The sequence below is a fragment of the Tachypleus tridentatus genome, chromosome 9 (assembly GCF_004210375.1).
Source record: "Tachypleus tridentatus isolate NWPU-2018 chromosome 9, ASM421037v1, whole genome shotgun sequence".
Lineage (NCBI taxonomy): Eukaryota > Metazoa > Arthropoda > Merostomata > Xiphosura > Limulidae > Tachypleus > Tachypleus tridentatus.
This window is the reverse complement of record NC_134833.1, coordinates 72215095-72232287: the sequence shown is the minus strand read 5'-3', so window position 1 is coordinate 72232287 and position 17193 is coordinate 72215095. Positions and strand designations below refer to the sequence as shown.

General features: G+C 33.9%; 1 protein-coding gene across 1 annotated transcript; it reads left to right on the top strand.

The window, feature by feature from the left end:
* Positions 1–83: 83 nt before the first annotated feature.
* Positions 84–13643, top strand: LOC143225476 (uncharacterized). Its single transcript, XM_076454949.1, has 3 exons — positions 84–894; positions 5565–5719; positions 13331–13643. Exons 1-3 carry the CDS (start codon positions 221–223, stop codon positions 13498–13500), a joined length of 999 nt encoding a protein of 332 aa, XP_076311064.1. The 5' UTR covers positions 84–220; the 3' UTR covers positions 13501–13643.
* Positions 13644–17193: the final 3550 nt, after the last annotated feature.

The window sequence follows — 17193 nt, the reverse complement described above, 5'->3', positions numbered from 1 at the left end:
TTACTGTACATATTGAGCAATAATATGTGATAAGGTTTTAATCCTCATAACTTTATAATGTTTGTTGAAAGCAATTTTGTTGCGCACTACGATATAAGAGTTTGATACAAACCATAATGGTCATGAAGCTACGAGACGCTATTTCTTCTATTTTTATTCATCTTGTAAACAGCATACTATAACTTAAAATACAACTATTTTTTTAAACACAAACTTAATAATGAAAGTGTCAACTGACATCCTAGGGAACTTCTTTTTACGAGGCTTAATCGTTGCTTGTTCCCTTCCACTTGTTGTCAGTCAATGTCCGAATGATAGGGACAGGAGCATTGCTCCTTGCACGTGCTTCGAAAACGAAATGACATGTGACGGCATTACTGCACCTCAAGATCTACAGAATGCTTTACAGGAAGTGAAACAACTTTCACTGGATAAGATTTTCCTCACTAACTCTATCATACCTGCTCTACCTTCAAATCTATTCAACGGTTGCGACTTTCAACACATTGTAGTGGAAGAGACAGATCTACCCTTCCTCACGTCACCATTATCCAGTATTTCGCCATTCATGGGCATAGTTGGATTGACCACACAAGTTGAATTACGAAAAGTGAAGTCTCTCAATAGTTGGGACTGGACTTTGTTTTCCCCACTCAAAACCTTACGTACCCTAATAATCATCGAATGCTCCTTTGTTTTTATCCCCAATACCTTCAGTAACCTAACCGAAACAAATATCCAGGTATTAACTATTAAAAGTTCTGACGTCTGGTGGATTGGGGAATCTGCTTTGTCTACTTTAAGTCAACTTGATACACTTGATCTTTCTGGAAACAAGATTAAGACTATATTACGAGATATGTTTCCCTCCAACATAAAGACACTGAATCTAAAGTAGGTTTCTCCTTTTTATTCAAGTTATGGTTATTATTATAAAAAATACTCTAGAAGCATTGTTCGTTCGAGAAACCCAAGTATATTTTATACAAAAAATATAAAATACGGTATATGTATGTTTAGACGTTAATCAAGATATGTATGTTATCATTTTAAGGTTGATAATTATAATTGTTTATTTTCGTAAAAGTTGGAGTTTTAAGTAAATTGTATTTGAATTTGAACCAACTAAAAAAAAACGAAACAGATAAATAGCAATGTACCGCCTTTTATAAAGAGAATATTTTCAAATTGAACGTTAATAACTTACCAAAAATGAATTCTGATAAACGAGTGAGTGCATAGCATCAGACACAAAAGATACAATTAATTTTATCAAAAAATGACCCAAAACTCAAGAATAGTTACACCCTTGTGCAAATTAATAAAACAAATGGTCATTTTACAATATTTTCAGCATGGCGGCCGGTGTAGGCTCGCTGGACCTGCTGATTTCCTTTAATAGTCATTTTTTCACACATACGGCGTCATTAGCTGTTTTTTGCAGTACGGTCGATCTATTTTTGGGATATATGACGACATTTTGAGGAATATTACGTCATTCGAAATTGCGTTAGAAGGGCAAGGAGACCAGTAAACAATGTCTTACCAACTCAATAAAGAAAAAACGGTATCAATGGGGTCTGAAATACAAGAACTGGACGCAAGAACAATGGAGGAAGGTGTTATTCAGTGACGAGACTCATTTCTTCGTACAGAGTCAAAGAAGTCTGCATGTTTACAGATGTCCAGGTGAGAAACTTCGAGAATCTCACATAAATCAGTTCGTACAACATCCCTTGAAGAAGATGTTTTGAGGCTTTTTCAGCTACTATGGCGTCAGAGGCTTACATATCGTAGAAGGTATGATGTGAAGACCACAGTGCGTCGTAGTTTTGTAGAGAAGAGTCGTTCTAGAATTGAAAAAGAGATTTTCAGATGGATTTGGTATTTTTCAGCAAGATCTGGCTCTGTGCCACACATCGAAACTTATGAAGAATTTTATGACTACAACGCAAATAAAGATGCTGGACTGGCCTGGAAACTCTCCGGACTTAAATCCTATTGAAAATCTTTGGGCGATTTGTGAAGAAAGACTTCGGGGAAAAGACTGTGTACTTCGAAAGATAAGCTAATTGAGGCCATAACTGAGGTGTGGTACCGTGATCCACAAATTAGTAAAGATTGCAGTCAACTAGTGGACTTGATGCCAAAGCGGATTAATGATCTTCTGAAAAATAAGAGTGGTCATATCATGTATTAATTTGAGAGTATTTTTTGGATTCTCAGAAATAAAACGCAAAAAATTGAAGAAATCGTAATTTTTCGTCTTGTTTCAATTAATTTGCACAAGGGTGTAGTTATTCTGCTTCACGAGAACAGGTTTTGCCTTGTTTAACTCTCGGATAAACATTTCTAATGAGCTTCTATGTAAGTGGAGAATAACAAAAACATATACATGAGATCAAAAAATGAGATTTAGAGAATTTTTCATGCTATTTTGAGGGAAAAAATGAGTTGTTTTCGCCTAAACAAGAAAGAAAGACTAATGCAATATGTATTTTTTTATAATTAGCAGTATCTAAAATATCAATTTCGGATTATTTATTCAGCAGTAGTGAGTTGTTGAACCAGGAAATTATGTTAAATATTTTATTAAAGAATGTAATATCTAAATCGTTTACCACACTGACGTTTAACCAAGAGCTTATTGCTAAATCTGGTTAACTGGTTCAAAACTTGTGTTAAGATTTATTGAGTTAATAGGAATTCGTTCTTAATGCTTATATCGTTTATTTTATTTTTGAGCACATAGATTACCACAAATGTAAACATAATAATTAGACATTGTTTATCTTAATAAAACTTAAATATTTTACTCCATCAAAGGTTAACGAGATAAGAACACTATTTGCGTTTACTTCATATTACGTTAATAATGGAATGCGTTAATTTTGTGTATTTCATTATTGCTTTCAAATTTTGTATAATTAATGTAGTTTTAAAGCCAAAATCATTGTACTGTTGAGTAATCAACTTTTATTTATGGTCACAATCACTATAACTGTCTCTTTTCCATCACTTAATTGTATTTACAATGTTAAATTCAGTTCTCTTGCACTATTGGTGTAATGGTAACAGTGGCTTTCACTGTAAGTGTTACTGTTATTAGATGTTGAAAGTTTGTTTAAAACGCTATTAGACTATTAAATATATTTGAAGACTATAATTCTACCTCAGTAATTATTACTTCTTCTTCATTTATGTCGATCGCTATACATTTTTCTTTACTTTCATTCCTGGGTTCTTACAGACCCAAGTTTAAACAAAATTCATACAGTAGTGTTTGCATGGACTTCTGTTTTAAGTAAATCAAACCTGTGCACAGTGAAATCCCTAGTGGCACAGCAGTACGTACGCGAATTTAGGTTGTTATAAACTGGGACTTAGAGTATTTAAGATGGGTATAGCACAGATAGCCTGTTGTGTGGCTTCGTGCTCAATTACGTAAGGTTTACGTAAGGTAACGTGTAAATGGTTTTAACACTTCTTGAGTAAATCAATATTATTTTCGCAACAAATAACTGTAGTCAACTCTTTCCTATTCTTACTATGGAGTTGAGTATTGACAACTACTGGTGTCGAGTGTGTTTATGTGTGTTTTTCTTAGGGGCTCGAGTCCCTTCGGTGGACACAGCAAATACCCCGTTGTAGCTTTCCTATAAGAAAACAAACACACTTCTCAATTTTTGTGCAATTATTTTGTTTACTTTACGTGTTACGTATTCAGCGATTTCAAGTTTCTGTTCAGTGTGGTGTAAGGTGGGATAGTGAAACATGGCCAATATAGCAAAAAACGATGGTTTGACTCCCCTTTGGACTAGGCGATACCTTTTGTGTTCTGACTCTATTCAAATCAGCGACGTAAAACTTAAATATTTCAGTAGCAATTTTATCATTTAATATATCTAATACATTAAACAGGAAATCTCAAAAGAATTTCGACTTCGATGAAATGGTTCACAATAATATTAATAACTCTGCGACTTCCAAAACCGTCAGTTTTCGTTTGTCTAGCTCCATATTTGTTTCAAAGTTTTCCCTTGAAATACATGATAAATCTACCAACACACCTTCCAGCCACGTGTTTTCACTTTTCAAAAAAGACTCTCTCCAACTTTAAAGTTCCTACTATGACAACAAAATTAAAGAACCAACAACTTGTTTAGAAACCTTTAAAGTCTTACAGTTGTAAACTCTTGTAAGACCCAGGTGGATATCCTTTACGATAATTAGAAACGAAATATTTTCGAATGAAAAGAAATTCAGAAAATTAATAATAAACGTCAGAAAGACAAATCTTCAAGCAAAAAATAGAAGCCCAGTATCAGAAAATAAATCAATAAATTAGTGTCAGAGATGAAAAAGACATCTATCGACCACACGTAGGACAAGTTTTGGAGTTTATTTTGATTGGTACCATCGGGGCAGCTTATAATGATCTTTTTATTGGATAGTCTAAACATAAGATCTGTAATAGGTGTAAGCACTTTTTGTGGTACAAAAAATTTCTGTATAAGACTATCTCAAAAACAAATATACAACATCGCTGTTTTTTACAATGATGCTAACAGATTTATCAAAATTGCAAGAAAAGCCAACCGAAACGTTCTTGTTCTCTGCTTAAGAGAATGCTTACGAAGGCCTGCGATGGTTCTTCAATAGTTAATGCAATTGCATAACACGAGTCTCAGCAATACATACGAGTTCATCAGTAAAAAAAATGGCCTATAGTTGAAATTCATTCCAACTATCTCAAAAAATTAAAACAAATGGTCACCCTTTTCAAACTTTAAAATAAATCAAAAGCACCAAATTTAAATAGAATAAAATTGCTTCGTCTTGAAATGTATTTTCCTTTTCATTCACATGGAATTTTGTTTGTTACTTATTTCTACATTTGTAAATTTTATGATCTTCCTATTGGTAAAGTTTTGGTTAATAGAACATTAGATGTCATATTGAATCTGTTTAAATATTGCTGATTACACCTAAAAATGCGATGGCAGAATTCACTATTACATTTTTCATAGGTATATTCTAGATATTATACAAAATGCGTAGCGCGTAAGGCGTGCGACAAGAGGGAAGGTAGATACTCAACACCACCAACCGCCAACTCTTGGGCTACTATTTTATTAACGAGCAGGTTTGATGACGAGGACTCGAACCTGCGATCCTCAGATTGCTAGTTGAGCACCATAAGCGCCAGGTCATGCTGAGCCATCCCTTCACTAAATATGCTTACCCTTTCAGCTGTGGAAATGTTATAATGTGACGATTAGTCCCATTATTTATTAATAAATAGTAGCTTAAGAGTTGACCGCTGGTGATATTGACCAGCGACCTTATTCAAATTAAGGACAGCTTTGCGTGAAATTCAATAAAAACACTCAAAAGGAAACAAATTACAATTACATTTTTGTGCAATAAAACGTGTAATTTTCAATGATAATTATAATCTTTAAGAACTTCTAACACTTAGATATATTTGTTGAAAAAAAAAGAAAATACCTTAAATTTTAAGTGTGTTCAAACATATATAGTTTTCTTGTGTTTTCTTTTAGGGACAACGAACTGAAAAGCCTTCCTGAAGACATTTTTAAAGGCATGAATAAGTTATATCTTGTGGATCTGACATACAACAAATTTGAGACCTTATCTTTATCGTTGTTTTCAGATTTCGTTGAAAAGTTGTCATCTTTGGAGATTCAGATTGAAGGTAGTTATCTTTAGCTGTTGTTAGATTCAACTATCATAAAACTAATTTTATGAGTTTAGTAAATAATCAAAGGTTATTTATCTATCACCATAGATTCCTATCTAATATATAAAAACAGCAATGGTATTATGTCATAGAAGACCATTTATAACTGTGTGGAGAGATTTAATTAGAAAAAAATATATATATATATATTGGGATAGTGTTCTAAAGAAAATTGAATGTTTAATGAGAAACTAGTAAAAACATATGACGAACTATTAGTAATTTTGTAATTAATAAAAGTATATATTAAACAAATTATTGGAGTTCGTAATAAGCAACTGGCGAATCCAAACAATTAGCGTGCTGACCTACAGGTCAAAAGATCCATAGCTCTCGCCACGATCAAACCAAACAACTACTGCATTTTTAAGTATGTGTGTATTATAAGAATGACAGTAATCTCTGTATTCGGTTCAAAGAGAGACAGGAACTTTTGTGATGATGTATTTTGTTAACTAGTTTCTCTCCCTCTGACTACTAATTCGATGTTTTGACCTCAACCATTCACTTCATGAGTACATAAGAATACATTTATATTGAATATGGTAATATTGTATATACAATATCATCTCTAACTGAATTTCTTAAACCAGCAACATATTCAAATATATTTACATTTATTAGGGATTGTTTTATATTTGTCACGCTATTTTCTGCGATCTTCAAGTTTTTGATATTTTGCGTCAATGTCGGCGCACGATAGGAGTTTAAAAGTCTAAAGACTGGAGAAGACATTTAACAAAATCATCGTATTTGTAGCATAATATTGCCTAAGTATCTCTAGAATTGAATATAGAAATATAAGATTTGAACATAGAATCAGAGATAGATCTGTTCGAACGTTGTCGTAAGAAAGTAGCTTACATGAAAACGTTGCAGTTAATATGCTAATATTTCATGCACAGGATCACACAAAGTAGAAGAACGTAACTATATAATATTTAAAAAACCGACAAAAATATATTGGTTGAGCATTTTTTGTAAAGTCTGTTGAAGTTTATGTACAAAGTTTGTTTGTTTGTTTCGCGAATGTTTGGCATCAGGCGAGATGTCTTTGTGAGCTAATAGACTAAATTCCGTGCAAAACTACTCGTGGAACATCTGCGCGACTAGAATGAAGGCAGCTAATCAGCAGTACCCGTCGTTAGCCTTTTAGTTACTTTTATATGCTGAATAGTGGGATTTGACCATCAATATTACAAGTCACTCAGTGCTTTAAAAGGAGTCTATGTGGGAATGGTCCGCGAACACCGTCCGAGAACGTTAGTGATTAGGACTTACAGATCTCCAAAACGTTTTGGACAAGGGCCTGGAAGTAGATATTTTTAAGATTCGCGGGCCGGAGGAGTCATGGTAAAATTAAGTATGGATGCACACATGATCAGGATACAGCATCACTAATTTATTTCTTCTAAGAGCAGATATTGAAAATGTTTCAGATGCACAACCGTATTTTTTTATCATTAATGACAAGCATGAAACTGGTGCTTTTCTGACAAAATTACACTTAATGGAGGTTCAAAGTTAGTGCTCCCTGTCATCAAAAGTGATTTCAATTGCTCATCAGATAAGGCTGATCTGTAATTAGATTTCACGTACTTCATCTTTGAAAATGTTTTTTTCACAGATACACGTAGTGTCAAAAACTGAAATTAATCAACGAGCAAAATTTTTTAAATGAACATGGTGATCATTTGGAAAGCATTTATAAAATGTTGTCAGCTTTTCTTCTTTGTATTTGCCCTTCAACATGTCGTTGGATTGCAGATTAATCACCTCGATATACATATCGCAGATAAGCGCGATTTTGTCTTCTATTCCAAGATTAAATTCATTCAGGTACATGGTCAAGTCTACAGAAAAACTTATTTCCAAAGCCATTCACTGGTTGAAGGTGGTTCTTTTCATTTAAGAAAATTTCAATCTCATTTCTAAGCAAAAAAAATGGCGACATAACCTTTCCACAACTAAGCCATCGAACTGAAGTGTGGTATTACAAGTTGAGATATGTTACTTCTATTTTCGCCAAAACTTCACAGAACTGACGTAGTTGAGTTCATGAAACCGAATAAAGTTCACTGTTGAAACAATAGGTTGCATGACACATAACAGATCCAAATATTTTCCACAAAAACAACCCACACTTTCAACAGCTTTGTAAATTTGCCCAACTAAACCTTTTCCTACACCACATATTTTTACTGCCATTTGTCGTAACTCACTTCAGCCGTTACCATTTTAGAGTTTCTGATTATTATTATTTTTTACCTCTTTAAAAAAGACCTCATCTGCGGTTGTTCCATGCATAATGGAACAAAAACTAATTCTTCAGACGCACAGAAACTAATTCTTCAGTCTCTTCAAAATTAATATTCACTTTGCAAATAAACAGCAATTGTAAAGTAATCGAACACATCTTTTAACTCGTCAAGTGCAATGGAAGCGCACTCGAACTCTTTGGCCTTGTCTTTCAGCTTAGACACAATATTGCTTCCAATGTCTTTCTGTGTGTTGTGTTGTCTTAACATAATAAGTAGGAATAGCTATGAACTTGAACATAAAGTAAACAGCAGCATTTACTAACACACTGAGGTAGACGGGGCAGGCGTGAGAAAAACATGCTGCTTCAGGGCACCGAGATCGATAAGTGAGATGACGCAACACCAAGTAATACGATGTTTTCCAGCAACTAGAAAAGTGTATCGCACCTGGATTGGCTTTTACTCGATTAAGCTTTATTTTCTTATTTTTATATCATTAAAAATGAGAATGATATCAATATATCTATGTCATCGTTTGGTTCACAAAGAAAGAAAGAGGTAACTCACCGATAGTTGACCACATGTTTGAAGGGGGTTGTGTGATTCAGTGTAGGAATGTAGAGGGCGTACTTAGATTTTGATTATATTTATTAATATAGGTATAAAGGTGTTCCTTTGTATTGGTTTATTTCGGGCTTGAGTTGTTGTATAAGTAAGGCTTCTTTAATTTTGCGTTTATGTTTGTTTCTTTATTTAGTATTTGGGTGTTTTCTATGGTTATGTTGTGTTTATTTGATTTGCAATGTTCGAAAACGTGTGAAGGTGACTTTTTGTGTTCTTTGAATCTGGTTTCCATTTTTCTACTTATTTACCCAATATAGAAGTCGTGGCAGTTATCACATTGTATTTTATAAATAATATTGGTGTGGTGTTTGTCAATGTAGTTTTTACATAGTATAGACCTTAGTTTTGTGCCTGGTTTTTGAATAAATTTGGTGTTAACTGGAATGTCATATTTTGTTACCAGTTTCTGCCAAATGTTGGTTATTTTTCTGCTGATGTCGGGAATATATGGTATGGAGCAGTATATGGTTTCGTGATTTTTTGATTCGTGAGATATATTTACTTTTGTTAGTTGATTTTGCTTTATGTCTAGGTGTGTACGTATAATGTTTTATACGGTTTGTGGAGGAAACGTATTGATTTTGATGAAGTATTGTTTTATTTTGTCTAATTTGTCGTTAATTTTATCTGGCGAGCATAGTTTTATGGCTGTGTTTATTTGCTTTTTTAGTATGTTGAGATTTTGTTTTATTTCATGTGCTGAGTCCCAAAGAATGTATAGTCCAGTATGGGTGATTTTTCGGTGGATTTCTGTGTTAAATTGTGTATTGGTTCTTGTAATTTTGAGTTTAAGAAATGATATTTGATTGCTTTCTTCCTGTTCACATACGAAGTTAATATTGGGATGTATGGAGTTAATGTGATTGAAAACATTAAGTGCGAGTTCTGTAGATGTGAATCCCGCAATCGTGTTGTCTACATATCAGTACCAGTATAGTGGTGAATGTAATGTTGCATTAATTGCTTCTGTTTCAACTTATGTCATAAAAGTATTGGCTAGAACTGGTGATACTGGGTTGCCCATGCTTTAGCCATTTGTTCATATATTGTTGTGGTTGTTGAACATGAAGTTTGTTTTCATCGTGGTGAATTCTATAAGAGTTGCTAATTGGTTGCTGGGAATGTCTATTGATGAGTTAGGGTCTCGGATACAGAGTTTTAAGGCTATCTTGCAGGCTTCAGCGGTTGGAACTCCTGTAAAGAGGGATATAACATCGAAATTGGCCATGAGCTGGCTGATGTTACATATTTGGAGAATGCCCATGCTATGTATTTACCAAGATTGTAATTACACGATTCGTATGTGGACATTATTGGTCGTAATGGACAATCTGGTTTAGTGATGCTGTATATTTGTGGTGTGCGTGAGTCGGTCTTGCGTAGGTAGGAATAAAGTGTTTTTGAAATTGTGTTGGCTTTTTTTCATTTTAGTAATATTTTGATTAGTTGCGTTCCGTGTGTCTTTGTAGGATTTGTACGTATTGGTTTAAATTTGTTTGTGTCTGATAGGATGTTCTTCATTTTTTGGATGTATTCATTCGTGTTCATTATGACTATAGCGTTTCCTTTATCCGCTTTTAGAATTTTTATGTATTTGTCTTGTTTTAGGTTTTTAATGGAATTAAAGTCTCTTTTTGTAATATTGTTTTTTAGTTTTCTGTTTTGTGAAATTATGTTGATGGTTTTGTGAGAAAATTATTTGAGAAAATCGTTTAAGATGTTTTTAGGTGTTTCTGGAAAATATAAATTTTTAATTTTTTCTGGGAAGTTTGGCTGTTGGGTGTCAATAGAATTGTCGAAGTTGTCTTCTTTCTGTTGTTTTTGTTTTCTGTGGAAAGTATCACAAGTCTCCTGGCTAGGTCTTCTAATTTCTGAAGTCGTAATGTACCTAGGTGCTATTGCAAAGTTGAGTCCATTATTAAGTAGATGTATCTCGTTTGTGTTTAATCGTCGGTCCGATCTGTTAATTATGAGGTTAGTCAACGGTTTGTCATGTTGGTGTTTTTTCTGTTGTTTACATCTTAGTTTTTCTAGTTTTTTGTTGTGGCAGATCTTTTTGTCCCTGTCATTCCTCGTGTTGATTTGGTTAATGTTTCGTTGTATAAGTCCGTAAATCTCTGGTTTAATGCAGCGTGCCAGTCGATGGTCTAGGTTCATTTTTTGTTTCTGTAAGGCATGCAGTTCTTTGTATTTCGTGTTCAACATGGCTTTAAATAAAGAAACAAACATAAACAAACGCAAAATTAAAGAAGCCTTAGTTACACAACAGCTCAAGCCCAAAATAAACCAATACAAAGGAACACCTTTATACCTTTATTAATAAATATAATGAAACATCTAAGCACGCTCTCTACATTCCTACACTCAATTACACAACACCCTTCAAACATGTGGTCAGCTATTGGTCAGTTATCTCTTTCTTTCTTTGTGAACCTGACGATGACCGAAGAAGGTCGAAACGTTGTTCGTTCCTCTGCATAGAATTTTCTCAATCCATACCAGCCGTTTTTACATTTATATTTGTCTCTACAAGTGGATTTTCTCGTCATCACGGAATATCAATATATCATTTTATTACTCTAATAAACTGTTGGGGGTAGTATCAGAACTGTATTGGTTTTCGCTCAATTACGTTTTATTTTTATTTTTTTGCTTTTATAATGTGAAAAAAAAACAACTATATTATTACTTCAATAAATTGTTGGCGGCCCGGATACGGCCTGTGAGTCGTAGATTGGAGACTCCTTGATTAGGTCATGCCCAACTAATTTTGTGTAGAGGTTAAAAAAGAAAAAAAAACAAGAAAACTACGAGCAGTTAGAGAAAGAGCGTGGAATCAAAACAGTAAGCACGGAAGTAGGTTTGTAACGATATTTTATGGTGCAGAAGTAAGAAATATATCACAACTTACGGTATTCTGTAAAGAAACAGTATCACGACTTGTGTAAGTAAAGTAATGCATGTGTTTTTCTTATAGCAAAGCCACAGCGGGCTATCTGTTCAGCCCACCGAGGGGAATCGAACCCCTGATTTTAGCGTTGTAAATCCGGAGACATACCGCTGTACTAGCGGGGGGCTAAAGTAATGCAATACTGTAGTATGTCTGTAATGGTTTGAGGATGTTCATAGGCTGTTTGAACGGGGAATTAAAGAAGTCAAGGTTCACTTGTGAATGTAATACATCTTCGCCACACAATCCCAACATGACCAATTCTGACACCAGAAAAATCGTGAAAAACACGGAAAGATCTACCATCATGTATATCACTGCTTATAAAAAGTACATTTGTATCAAATTCCGCGTACATTGATCAAAAGAAGAATAATTAATTGAACAACCCCCCTGAACATGTGATGAGCATATCCTATTTTTTTATGCGCGTATGTATAGGACCTCTTGAAAGATATCTTTCCATCGAAATTGTCCGAAATACGGTGGAATACTGTCGAAAAAACTCTAAAAACAATTATGAAACATGAATAAACCCACTATTTTTGTTTATCAATGTGTGGGATCTGTAGAAACGTATCATTGTATCAAATATCATGTAAATCGGTCAAAATATGGCCGAGTAACCCCCAAAAATGTTTTTTTCTCAGTTCTATTCCTATATAAATTTACATTTGTGTCAGCTTTCGTCTTGACTGCTATAAATACAACCGCACAAAAGCCAAAAATATATATTTTCGAGTTGTTTCACCTTTCACTTCATAAAATTCTTTTAAAAAGGCCTAAATCGAAAAGGTAAAAAATAAAAGTTATCTGGGCATGGTAGGCCAATTTATAATTTTACCAAGTTTCAAGTCACGTGCCAAGAAATAAAGGAATGATGATTGAGTGAAAAGTATCTAGAAGAAGCAAGAGTTTGTTTTTAGCGTAAAGTAACACTGAGCTATTCCATTGCGGGGAATCTATCCCTGTATTTTAGCATTATAAACTTATAGATTTACCGAGGTCCTATAGAGAGACAGATAGCAGGAAGTAACAATACAAAAATAGTATGTCTCTCTGCAGAGGCATAATGATGCTAAAAAGCAGTATCACAGCATATTGATTAGTCAGGCAATTTCAAATATACCATACTTGGTTGATACATAGAGAAACAGGAATGAGTTGGCAATATAAAAACTACATATAGCTAAAACAAATATCCGAAATTTGTGCAATTGGACGTTTATGGAACCAAGTTAAAAGCAATATCGTAGAAAAGAAGCTCATCAAGAGAACATTGTTGACTTCTGTGGAATATCCATGACTGATCATCGTAGTCAATATAGTTAGAGAGGTTATAAATAAACAAGTGAGCTAAAATAACATTTTTGTTTTGCATTTTTCCATTATAATGTGACAATCAATCTCACTATTCGTTGATAAGAGTAGCCAAAGAGTTGGCGGTGGATGATGATGACTAGCTGCCTTCCTTCTGCTTAATTTGGGACACTTAGCGCAGATAGCCCTCGTGTAGCTTTGCGCAAAATTAAAAAAACAAACACAGTGGAGGATAGCTCATTGTGTAACTTTGTTCTTAACTCTAAAAAAACAAGGCGTTCATTTCAACTATACATCTTTAAACAAAATATGATAGCACTTCAGTAGCTGCAGGTAAATTGAATTGCAATGTGAATAATTTTACTTTCCAATGCCTTAAGAATTCTCATCCTTTTATTTTTAATTCTCTAGGAAATCCATGGTTCTGCAACTGCAGTATAGCGTGGATGTTGAACGTTCATAACATTGACGTCTATGGTACAGATAGTACTGTGTGCGCTTCGCCCAGCGATTTAATAAATAAAATCCTGAACGACATTAACTGGGTTTCACTTGGCTGCAGAGTTTTGACGACTAGTTAGAAAACATGAAATATCTTTAAAAAAAGACATAATTCCCTGCGTGACATAAGTAATAAAACATGAATTGTTCATTTCGCTTGAAAAGTCAAAAGATCACATGCCCTTTTTTCTCCATTATAACCTTGTTATTGGCTTACTGTCTCCTTATAATAATAACATTTATCCGACACAAAAAGTATTATTTTGTAACAATAAAGATGATACACAAAATGAAAATTTGATTAGCCTATTGTTAACAGAAAAATGGTCAATAAATTATTTCCATATCTAAGACTCGAAACCTTTTATTCTTTCGTAAAATGGCACAGACATTTTTCTTGGTCATTTCCACATACATCTGTCTCGTAAAAAAATTGAACGATTAGTCAAAAGAGAAGCATAGCATTTCAATTTTTAATTTTATTCACCGGTTGTAATTTAGACCAGTTTCGGTAAATTCTATCCCTCTTATACGTAATCCAACCAAGAACAAATTAAAAACAGGTCTAGGCGTTTTATGCAATAATCTGTACATTATTTTTTTTTGTCTTTTTCTCTTTACAGTAAACGTATACTTCTACGTAAGTATTGAATGATATGAAACATCAATGCAACATATTTTACGTTTCATTTTCACTCCATACACAATTTATTTCAGCTCATAACTGATGGCTTACAAATTACGTTAAGAACCAGCATACATTTTCATTTTCGAAAAATGGTACAGTACAGTTTATCTAAAAATAAATACATATACTTTAAATTGAAGAAAGAAACGAGTTACTTTACCTCATAACTTACAAACAATCAAAACATAAAAAAACCAAAACTATTCTGTTAATTAAAAGAAACGTTATATCATACAATCATATTAAAAAGAAAAAAAAATACACAATGACCTAAATTAAGGCCCGGCATAGCCAGATGGTTAAGTCACTCGACTTGTAATATGAGGGTCGCGGGCTCAAATCCCCGTCGCAACAAACATGCTCGCTCTTTCAGCCGTGGGAGCGTTATGAAGTTTTTGTCAATCCCACTATTCGTTGGTAAAAAAGTAGCCCAAGAGTCGGCGGTGGGTGATGATGACTAACTGCCTTCCCTCTAGTATTACACTACTAAATTAAAGACGGCTAGCGCAGATAGCCCTCGTGTAGCTTTCCGCGAAATTTAGAAAACAAGAAAACAAACTTACATTAAATCTCAGTATCATTAAATTAGGCAATTTAATTACAAAGCTATTCTCGATTTTTTTTAACCTGGTGGAGAAAATGTTTAATAAAACCCAAGAAAATCGAACTTAAGACCTAAAGGAAAAACCTTATAAATGCTTATATTTCAGTGTATTTACATACTCTCAATGTTTACGATCCCATAACAATGAAGTAATAAAAAAAAGTTAAATAATTCACCGAAGACATTACCATTCCATTATAAATTTTATTGCTTGGTATAGTGAGTAAAATTAACAATGGCAAAGCAGTCCGACACGCCACCAAAATCACGAAGACACACTGCAGCTTAAAACTTTTAACTGATTTCACTCTCAGATGTGCATACAGTATGTACAGACGTTGTCAAACTGTAGACTTTACAACACCCAAAGAAGTGACAGATCTAAAGTACAACTCTTCTGTCTGCAAACGTCAGTATTAGTTTGGTAACCAACATAGGACATGCTTTATATTCTCAAGACAGACATTTTTAACTTTAGCCCACTCGATATGGCTTCTTGCACAACTTCCACCACTTCCATCGGTATATGGAACCAGGAACAAATTAAAAACAGGTCTAGGCGTTTTATGCAATAATCTGTACATTATTTTTTTTTGTCTTTTTCTCTTTACAGTAAACGTATACTTCTACGTAAGTATTGAATGATATGAATATAAATGCTTGTAACATTTATGTTGTAAATATATGTACATGGTATCACTCAGAGGGCTTCAACTGTGTTGACCAGAACAGCTATGTACAAATTTAAGTAAAACAAGACTTGATGCACATCCTTATGGCAAACCAGAGCTGATTTCAACAAGTTCAGATCTCCATTCGCCAAATTTTAGCATAGCGAATGTATAATGGTGCCTGAAACTCCCAGAGCCTTTAGCTTCGCTGCCAAAAAAGCAATATCCACTCACCTTTAGGCATCTCCAGTGTCAAGCAATCCATCAGCATAATGTTATGATATCTGCATTCACTACTGGATGCTATGCCCAACAGCCTGAACATTTTAGATCGCAAATCTCTTTTGTTTTGCTCACTCCGTTTGAGTAGGCAAACTATATCACACAAGCTTATATACTATCAACTTTTCTACAATTTATATATATACATTTGATATAGCTATTAGTCTATATCCATTCATTGTTCGATGGTCATGACACAAAGTCGGATATCCTTCTATATTTCTCCCCTTCAATACCGATAAATTGATAATTTCAACTAGTTCTACTTTCTTTTTCATGAAACGTTAGTTTTTGAGCGTTTTGCACATCTTGGCCTGGTGCAGCATCTTTCTTTCTTCCACAAGAATTCTCTCTAATTCATTTATTACCAATACAATCTCTGATCATGGGTCAGCTCAATGTTGAATTTTGTCATTCACTTCTGCCAGTTCACGTCTCAAAGCAGCGTTCTCTTTTCTTTATTTTTGTAGCTAGTTTATATATCTTTTGAAAAATATTTTTTCTTTGAAACGTCTAACACATTCACTCTTTGGCTCCTTGAGCTTGTATGTCCCTACTATTCATCCACTTGATATTCTTTTCATAATTTTTTACCAATTTTAAAAATTAGTTTGGTATATTGGGGTCTGCTGAGAGAAAATGTTCCATACTGTTTGTATACATTTCTCTTTGTTTTTTTGCTGGAATTCTGAGTTAGTTTTATTGAAATTTCTGTTCTACTTAATCTACCTTTATCCACAAATACACGTTTTGTTATATGATGGAAGCATTACTGTCTTCAGTCTTTAATATCTAGATTTGCTCTACTTTTGCTTTATTCTAATTGGCTTTATTGCGACATTTTCTTTTCTCACCACCTTCTACATTTACTAATGATGGCTTTGGATTCTTTTCGAAAATAAAATGTGGCTCTTTCTTGCATGAGTATTGGATTGTGGTTACTCTTTATAAAATGCAATACCTTCCATTACAACTCTAGTACAACAGATGTAACAAAGGCAAGGTTTATGGCAAAGTTTCATTGTTTCTCTGCTATTCTTTCTGGACCATTGTTATTAGCTAAATACAACTAATGTTTTGCATTACTTTCTACAACAATCTTTCATTCATATTTCAGTTAAGTATCCACCTAGCAGATACGGTAATTAGTCATCTGTGGTAATGACCATTATTTCTATATTCACGAGAGAATTCTAGAGACTAGCCCATTTCTCTCCATCAATAATAACGTTACAGTGGGCATGCAAGTTAGCTTAATATATTCCACGCTAGTAAATTTCAAACTGATTGTCAGAGTTTCTGCTCCCCATATATTTCCAGGAACTGGTACTTGGCTGCACTTTGCCCTAGCATCAACAGAAATCAGAATTCTTCTTTTGACATTTTCATCCACTGTCAGTGGATTGAAAAATACTTGTGTCTCCACCATATGATGTTTTCTCCTACAGCTTTATTGCTTGCATAATTACTACATTTTTAACTAACGTCTTCCTAGTGGTTGCTCTTTTCATCCTCTTATTTTTACTTA

Excerpts from the sequence above, each read along its gene's own strand:
- LOC143225476 (XM_076454949.1), top strand. The coding sequence starts at position 221 with ATGAAAGTGTCAACTGACATCCTAGGGAACTTCTTTTTACGAGGCTTA. Across the intron at positions 895-5,564 it reads ATAAAGACACTGAATCTAAA|GGACAACGAACTGAAAAGCC; the intron begins GTAGGTTTCTCC and ends GTTTTCTTTTAG. Across the intron at positions 5,720-13,330 it reads TTTGGAGATTCAGATTGAAG|GAAATCCATGGTTCTGCAAC; the intron begins GTAGTTATCTTT and ends TTAATTCTCTAG.